Raw genomic sequence first — 7,956 nt, forward strand, 5'->3', positions numbered from 1 at the left:
TATTTGATGATCTGCATGAAGCCTTTGCCGCTAGTTTTTGTCACCGAAGTAGTACGTCAATGGAGTCATAAGTATTGCTTACAAAGTTGAATTGCAATGCTTAAGTGGCCACATTCCTTTCCAAACCCTGATCCTCCCTCGTCTCGTAAAAATCTCATAATAGGCCTTCCGAGTTAAGAAAAGCCGAAGCCCACGGTTTCGGGCAAATCTAAACCCCCCTTCCCGAGCGATTCCACCCATGGTCTCCTCTATTACAGTCTCGCACGCCTCGCGGTCGCGGATAAGACGAGGCACTACCAAACCAAAGCCCCCTCCGCCCAAAACCCCACTCGAGCTCCTACCCCATCCATGGCGACCGCCACCGCCGCCTCTTCCTCCTCGCTGACCGCCCCTCTCCTCCGCCCGAACCCCAAAACCAACCCCGCTACCAGATCCCTGCCTCTCCTCAGGTTCCCGTCCTCTCCCTTCGCCTTCCCCCTCCTCTTCCCGTCCTCTCTGCCGGCACTAACCCGTCTCCATGCGCTTCTCGCAGGAACAGGAGGTGCATTCGCGCCGTGACCGCCGCCGTCGCAGGGGGCGCGGGGGCGTACGGGACTGTTCAGCGGCGTGGGATTTGGTCGATCAGGTGGAATTTGACTTGAGCTTTGCGTCTTGTGCTAGGAATGGGCTTTATTAGGGCCGTGGGGTTTCTGATGCTGCTTTTATCCGTGTGGTAGGGATGATCTGGTGGTGCCGAGGTCGCCCTACTTCCCAGTGGAGTACGCGGCGGGGCAGGAACGTGGGCCATCGCCCATGGTGATGGAGCGGTTCCAGAGCGTCGTCAGCCAGCTTTTCCAGCATGTGCGACAGTACTATATTCTGTGCAAGTGTTTAGCGTCCTTAACTAGGAGGGGTTTTACTGTATGCAATGTACCATCTGTATGACCATTGACCATGTATCTGTGTTTGCGCAGAGGATTATCCGGTGCGGTGGCCCTGTGGAGGATGATATGGCTAACATCATTGTTGCCCAGCTGCTCTATCTTGACGCCGTCGATCCCACTAAGGTGAAAATGAAGAAGAAATCTGTTTCCTGCTCTAATTCCCATGTGAATATAGAGTATGATTGTGCTAAAATGAACCTTTGTTGATACCAGACAGTGAACCACCAATAAACTTAATTTGTTAGTTCTAGTGTGCTTCTACCAACCTAGGTAGTTTTGTAATTTAGTTATACAATTGTGACCACTGAACTTCTAAGTGGAGCATATTTGCCATTTCATCTAGCGAGGGACTCAATTCCATGATATTTTATATCCAAAATATGGTTTCTTACTTCCAATAGTGCTTGATTCTCGTCGATTTTAATGTAGGATATCATTATGTATGTGAATTCACCAGGAGGGTCAGTGACAGCTGGTAATATCTCATCTTACACATTTGTTACCATTACTATATCATATGCTTGCACCAGTTGTTTCAGTTAAATCATAAATGTTCTTTTTTTGGTTTCCCATTAGGAATGGCTATATTTGATACAATGAAGCATATCAGGCCTGATGTTTCCACTGTTTGTATCGGATTAGCTGCAAGGTACGAAACCTATATTTCTGTTGAATGATCAGTAATTGATTCAGATTTGCGTGCTATAATCTTGATATTCATGTTTGATTGCTTAAGTCTGGGTTTCAGTTCCTGTTTGGATCCCAATGTGATTCTGTACCCTTTTTTCGGTGTATTCCTAAAATGTGGGAATGTTCAATTTAGTTAACCTGCCTGGTCTGAAATTTTGGGTTGTGATACCTGGAATGTTTATGGCTTGTCTGTGCAAGTTTAAATCTTGTTTATTTGTTTGTTTTTTTAAAAAGGTCTTGTCTGCAAAGCAAACTCGCATATGCTTTGAGTTTTTAAACTTGTATAGTTTCAGTTTAGCTGATTGGAGTCTCAAATTGTATGATTGTCAACTCCAGATAGATTGAAAGTAGCGACCAGCTCCATTTTGCACGCAGCCTTTGTTGAAGCTATGCTATTCTGCAAATTGACCTTTTGTATCGAGCAGTTCAGTAATTATCTGCGCAGAAATGCATACAAATTAAATTTGGTTGGTACACATATTTCTGCTATAAACAAAACTTAGGAGTGAGAAATGCTCTCCTGAACTAGGCTTAGTTTATATTGTATGATATGAATCACAGCTCCTAGTATTCAGTGTAACTAGTTATAGGTATAGAATAATGGCTTCGATATAGTGGATACCTAATTTGTGCTTCAGTTTTAGGGTTGTTTGGTGCAAACATGCCTATTATTCATTGCTGATATTCTGTGACCATGTCTTACTATTGGGCTTAGCTTCAAATGCCTCACATGATGTTATTTTGCACTATCTAATTGAGATTCGTAAACACTCCTTTCTGCCTTTTCTATATTTGTTTTTGACAGTATGGGAGCTTTTCTACTTAGCGCTGGGACTAAAGGTAACATTTAGCAATTGCTATTTAATATTTATTTGCATTACAAGTAACATCCATGCTTGGGTGTACAAGTCATAGAACTGGTGAATGTAATGCAGGAAAGCGATACAGCTTACCTAACTCAAGAATAATGATCCATCAACCTCTTGGAGGAGCCCAAGGACAAGAGACTGATCTTGAGATCCAGGTAAACTTGTGAAGTGGATAATGCCCATACTTTTTCTAGACCAGGACATCATCTTGAACAATGAAGATATTCCTGTTCCCATTTCTCGCAAAGAACTTTTGCCCATACTATTTCTCTTTTTTCCTACCTAGCTGGTTTACGCCTGTTAAATATTGCATAGTTTTACAAGCTAATGAGGCCCGCTTTTGGCAAACAATTAATGCAAAACTGTTATTTGAATCACCAGCGGTTGCCAACCTTTTATTTTCTGATTATTTTCCTCAGGCTAATGAGATGCTGCACCACAAGGCTAACTTGAATGGATACCTGGCATACCACACTGGACAGCCCCTGGATAAGATCAACGAAGATACTGACCGTGATTACTTTATGAGTGCGAAAGAAGCGAAGGAGTATGGCCTCATTGATGGAGTAATTATGAATCCCCTCAAGGCCCTTCAACCGCTTCCAGCTTCCAGCTAGTCATTAAGTGCTAGATCTCTGTCAAACATTTTTGTTGTATCCATTAGAAGGTTTCCACTACGCTGTTTCTATTAGTCTGGCTAGATTATGTTGCAAAGTTTGCACCCCGAGGATTCAAAGGTTGTACTGTATAAAACAAGATTTACAGTCGGATGTCCATCTTTTGCGATAGCTATTGCAATTGAATTAACATTAGCAGTATCTAAATGTTGGTTTACGCTCGGCATAATGTAATGACGTTGGCAACTGGGGATATAACCTTTTTGCCCAACAGGCAACGGGGCCATCTGTATTTCTCCCCCCCTTCACAATGAAACTATCTGGACGCACCGCTTTCCCAGCTCCTTTGGTTTGCTAGGGGCGGCTGTTGCTGAACTACCCTCACGCCGCCACCCGCATCTTGCTGGTCTCCAGCGGCTCATGCCACCGCCCGCGGCCGTCCCCAGCCGGCTGTCCCCACCGCCACTGCCCTGCAAAACCTGACAACGCCGGCCTTCACTGCCAGTCCCTACTCCCTTTCAAAGTTCGGCTGTGTTCACTTCCCTCCCGTTCCTCCAAACTTTCCATCACATCAAAATCACATCGAAACATTAAATATAACAAATGACCTATACATGAAGTACTAAATATAAGTAAATAAAAAAACTAATTGCATAATATTAATATACGTTGCGAGACGAATCTTTTGAGCCTAGTTAGCATATAATAGGACAATATTTACCACAAACAAACGAAAAGTGCTACAGTATGCTACAGTGTCCGGTGTGTCCTTTTCTACCCGTTTTTCGCGGATCTAAACACAGCGTTCGGCAGAAATTACGGGTGTAAATGGGTGAAGAGTATCTCCAGCTCAAGCCCTTACTCTAAATTTTAGAAGTTTAGATAAAAAACCAACTCCAGTGAACCTCCTAAATGGCTTCTTATTTTTCATACCCTCAAAAATATATAGTCTCGAGGCCCTAGGAATAGGATCCTCGTATCCCCCCTCTCATCTGTGGGTCCCACCCCCACTTTCTCCTCTCCCCTGCTGCCCCGCACCCGCCGGCCGGCGCGTCTCCACCCCGCGGCCCTCGCCACATCGCGCCGACGTCGTCGCCTCCCCGCGCCGCCGCCCTCGCCTCCCCGTCAGCCGACGCCGCCTTGACTGGCAAGAAGGACTGCCCATGCAAAGACACCGCCGTGAACGGGCACATGGCGGCCTCGAGCCGCGGCAACCGAGCTCCAGCGCTCGCGTCGCCGGCCCCGCGCTCCAACGCCCCCGCCGATGGCCCCGAGCTGCAGCATCCCCGCCGCCCGCCCGAAGCCCCGGCGCCCACATCGTCGACCCCGAGCTCCGCTGCCTGCGAGTGGAGGAGACGGAACTCCACAACCGGATCTTGTGGCAGTGGTGCATCCAGGGTTTTTTTCCCAACCGGATTCCGGTAACCGCCGGCCACCGGTTCCGGTTTACCGGACCGGTTGGACCGGTAACCGGTGAATACCGGACAAACCCAGATTTGAATTCAAATTTCTCCGGGGAAGCGAAACCGACCGGTATACCGGCCGGTTAGACCGGTTTACCGGCCGGTTTTGCCGGTATACCGGTGGTTTCGAGAAGTTTTCCGACGCTTAAAAAATGGATCCACGGTGTGAAATAAAAGGAAATTTCGGCATTAGCCATGCACATTTTAACGTAAATGACCCTACCAAAGCAATAATATATAATCATGCATACAAATACAATAGTAATAAGCGTGCATACAAATACGGAGTCATACACCTATACACATGAAATGAAAGTTCAACGTAGGAATGGGAAGACCCCCATTTGGGACGCGGTTTGGTATTCGGCGGTGGACATCAAAGCGATACCTCGCACTCTAAGCAGCTCAGCCTTGTAGCGTTGCCAAGTTTGGCCCGTCCACGCCGATGTTGTCTGCCATTTCTGAACTAACATAGTATAAAAATGGGGGTCTTCCCATTCGTACACCCATCTCGTCGGTGGCTGCATGCTGATGTCAGGAATGGGGTAGTAAAAAGAGTGCCTGGAATCGCTGTAGGAGGAAGAAGAGTGTTGTGGACTGTCATAGTCCGTTGGTCCACCTGTTCTTCTCTGCGAGTGCGGTACTCCATGGTCGGTGTCCTGAGTAGCATGTGTGAACTGAGTCTCCCCTGCAATCAACCAAATTTCATAATTAGTAGTCAATACTCATAGTCAGAAATATGTGTCTATTTATATGTGCAATGTATACCTGTGAAACGAACACCACCACTACCAGCAGCAGCAGCAGCGTGAGCACCACTACCACCACCACCAGCATTAGGATCAGCACTGTCACCATCATCACCATCATCGGCCGAGCTGCTATCCTCGGACTCCTGATACGGAGGACTACGCTCACCTTCTCCATCATCAGTCTCGGTGTCGCTGCTCACTGGTTTTGCTGTTTGTTTGCCTTTTCGACGCTTCGAGTCACCCTTCTTAGGCCCCTTCTGCAACTTTCTCTTCCCTAGGTGAGTGTCACCTATATTTTGACGTGCGCAATCGCTGATGGAATCATTCCCCGTAGCCTCATGTAGATCTGACACGTTTATTTGATCTCTGACAATATGGGACGGGAGAGGGATGTCGCCGTCATCATCATCCTCGTCCAGAACTGGAGCCCGGTTAGATCTACCATATTCCATCCATTCCCGCACCGGATTATTCTCATCATAGAAAGAAAGATGGGCTAGCTGGTCAATGAAATCACCTTCTTCACGCATCAGTGGGCCGGAGACCTCCTCAAGTCGGAGACGAAGGTTGTAGTTGACATAGACAAGCTTATTAAGTTTCTTGTGCGACAACCGATTGCGAACCTTTGTATGCAGCAAGGCAAAAGTACTCCAGTTCCGCTCGCATCCACTGGACGAACAACATTGTGAAACAAGCCTCATGGCAAGGTACTGCAGTTTTGGAGTACTTGATCCGAACATCATCCACCAGGACGCTGCATGTGCAACCGAGTATGTAAGCAATATATTTGAATAGAGAAAACAACAATTTCATATGGAATAACTCTTACATGGGGATGTCTTTGGGTCCATCGCCATCCACATTGCCATTTCACTACTATACTCACCAACTTTCTGCCGAAACACGTCAAACTCCTGCAATGCCTGAACGGCGCTCTCGAGATCCGTCATGCGATGAAACGTATCTTTGAGTCCACGAAACATTTGTTGAGTTGGATCCATCGTATATGCATACCTCGGATTTAGGACAGCAGCTGCAAAAAATAAATCACTTCAAATAAGCATTATGTCAATAGATTTTAAAAATAGACGAACATACGTGCTTACCTGGACCCACATAAGTGCCTATGAACACGTCACCCAACCTCTTGTCCACCACCTCAACATACTCTTTCAGTGTGGAAACATTTGTTCCAAAGAAAGACTACAGCTCCTGTTTCATAGTCTGGTAGGCAATCACGACTTCGCACATGTTCGGCTTCTTGTCCTGATCAGCGAAGCGAAGGAACTTGTATATTGGTTGAACCGTGTCGATGATATATTTCAATGCATCCCACCACTCCATACTTGAAAAACTTCCATGAGTATATCTACCTTCTTCGGTCTTCGCCCATTTGCTGCAGCCTTCTCCCGTCTCAACCTCTCTCGGGCCCGGTCAGCAGTTGCCTTCTTTGCCCTATCCAACTCACGCTGAAAGAAGTCCCGCACATCAGGTGGCACATTCCTGCAATGGACCACCTCCGCCACGCGGTGAGCTAAATGTTGCTTCAATCTTATTGCACCACCTTCTCCTTTCTGCGTACGACAATAGTTGCATCGCCATCCGGGATAAAGATTTTCACCATGTTCCCATACAACATCTCTATCTCTCCCAGACATTTTCTACCTACATAAATGGACAACAAAAACATCTCAATCAGATAAATAGAATCCTAAATCTTATCTAAATCCTAAATTAGTACACCTAAATCTTACCTAAAACCTATAACTTTTCAGCCATACACCTAAATGTAACCTAAATCCTAAAACAAATCATCTAATATTCTAAATCATACACCTAAATATGCCCTAACCAAGCATCCTACTCAAAAATTTGGAGCTCTTACCTTCTCTCCCGGTCGGGTCGGTAACCGGCGACACCGACCGGTAAACCGCTCTTACCGGCCGGTAAGCCGGCCACGGGCACCGGTACGCGCCGGATCCGGGGGTGCACCGGCCTAACCGGGCGCGCATCGCGGCTAACCGGCCGCGGACGCCGGTCGCCTCCTGGGGGACGGCGGGGTGGCGGACAGACACCGGCTGCGGCCGGATAGGGAGGTATTCTGGGGTGCTACCCCCGGGTCACAAGGAACCCTATCTAAGCATGCATACCGCCATGGGTCTTAATGGGCCTTCTTTTTTTTATTTTTATTTTTTGAATTTACTTTAAAATTCCTCAAATTAGGCTAAATGAACGAATTTTTGAGAAAGTTTTACATCATTAGATTCTTCACACCGTGTAGTATTTTTAGGGATTTTCTGAGATTTTTCATTTTTTTGAATTCAAATTCAAATTTTGAATTATGGCCGGTTTGATACCGGCCGGTTCACTAACCGGGCCGGTCCGGACCGGTTCCCACCGGTTAGGTGAACTTGGGTGCATCCCGTGCTCTTACTGCTCCGAACCGTGGCAGTGGCGTTGCCCCACTCCTCCGCGCCACGGCGCGCCGGTGCCGCCGATTTGGCCGTCGGGCTCGGGCTCGGGCTGGGAGTCGTCCTCCACAGGGATTTGGCCGGCTGCGGGGGCGGGAGGACCTCGGCGGCGAGCGCGGCCGCGGCGGCGGAGGACGAGGCCGGGAAGGACCGTTGCTGCGGCTCGTACGC

General features: G+C 47.5%; 1 protein-coding gene and 1 long non-coding RNA gene across 2 annotated transcripts; one reads left to right on the forward strand and one right to left on the reverse strand.

The window, feature by feature from the left end:
- Positions 1 to 243: 243 nt before the first annotated feature.
- Positions 244 to 3,306, forward strand: LOC120652608 (ATP-dependent Clp protease proteolytic subunit 5, chloroplastic-like). Its single transcript, XM_039930477.1, has 9 exons — positions 244 to 449; positions 533 to 625; positions 717 to 840; positions 954 to 1,046; positions 1,353 to 1,398; positions 1,500 to 1,572; positions 2,419 to 2,453; positions 2,549 to 2,637; positions 2,902 to 3,306. The coding sequence occupies exons 1-9, from the start codon at positions 349 to 351 to the stop codon at positions 3,097 to 3,099; spliced, it is 852 nt and encodes a 283-aa protein (XP_039786411.1). The 5' UTR covers positions 244 to 348; the 3' UTR covers positions 3,100 to 3,306.
- A 2,710-nt stretch (positions 3,307 to 6,016) lies between these two features.
- Positions 6,017 to 6,851, reverse strand: LOC120652609. The gene is made up of 3 exons (XR_005666616.1): positions 6,421 to 6,851; positions 6,144 to 6,347; positions 6,017 to 6,068 (listed from the first exon to the last, which is right to left on the reverse strand). It is a non-coding gene; the product is annotated as an uncharacterized LOC120652609 (long non-coding RNA).
- Positions 6,852 to 7,956: the final 1,105 nt, after the last annotated feature.

This window comes from Panicum virgatum, chromosome 9K, assembly GCF_016808335.1.
Source record: "Panicum virgatum strain AP13 chromosome 9K, P.virgatum_v5, whole genome shotgun sequence".
Lineage (NCBI taxonomy): Eukaryota > Viridiplantae > Streptophyta > Magnoliopsida > Poales > Poaceae > Panicum > Panicum virgatum.

Excerpts from the sequence above, each read along its gene's own strand:
- LOC120652608 (XM_039930477.1), top strand. The coding sequence starts at position 349 with ATGGCGACCGCCACCGCCGCCTCTTCCTCCTCGCTGACCGCCCCTCTC. Across the intron at positions 450-532 it reads AGATCCCTGCCTCTCCTCAG|GAACAGGAGGTGCATTCGCG; the intron begins GTTCCCGTCCTC and ends CGCTTCTCGCAG. Across the intron at positions 2,454-2,548 it reads ACTTAGCGCTGGGACTAAAG|GAAAGCGATACAGCTTACCT; the intron begins GTAACATTTAGC and ends AATGTAATGCAG.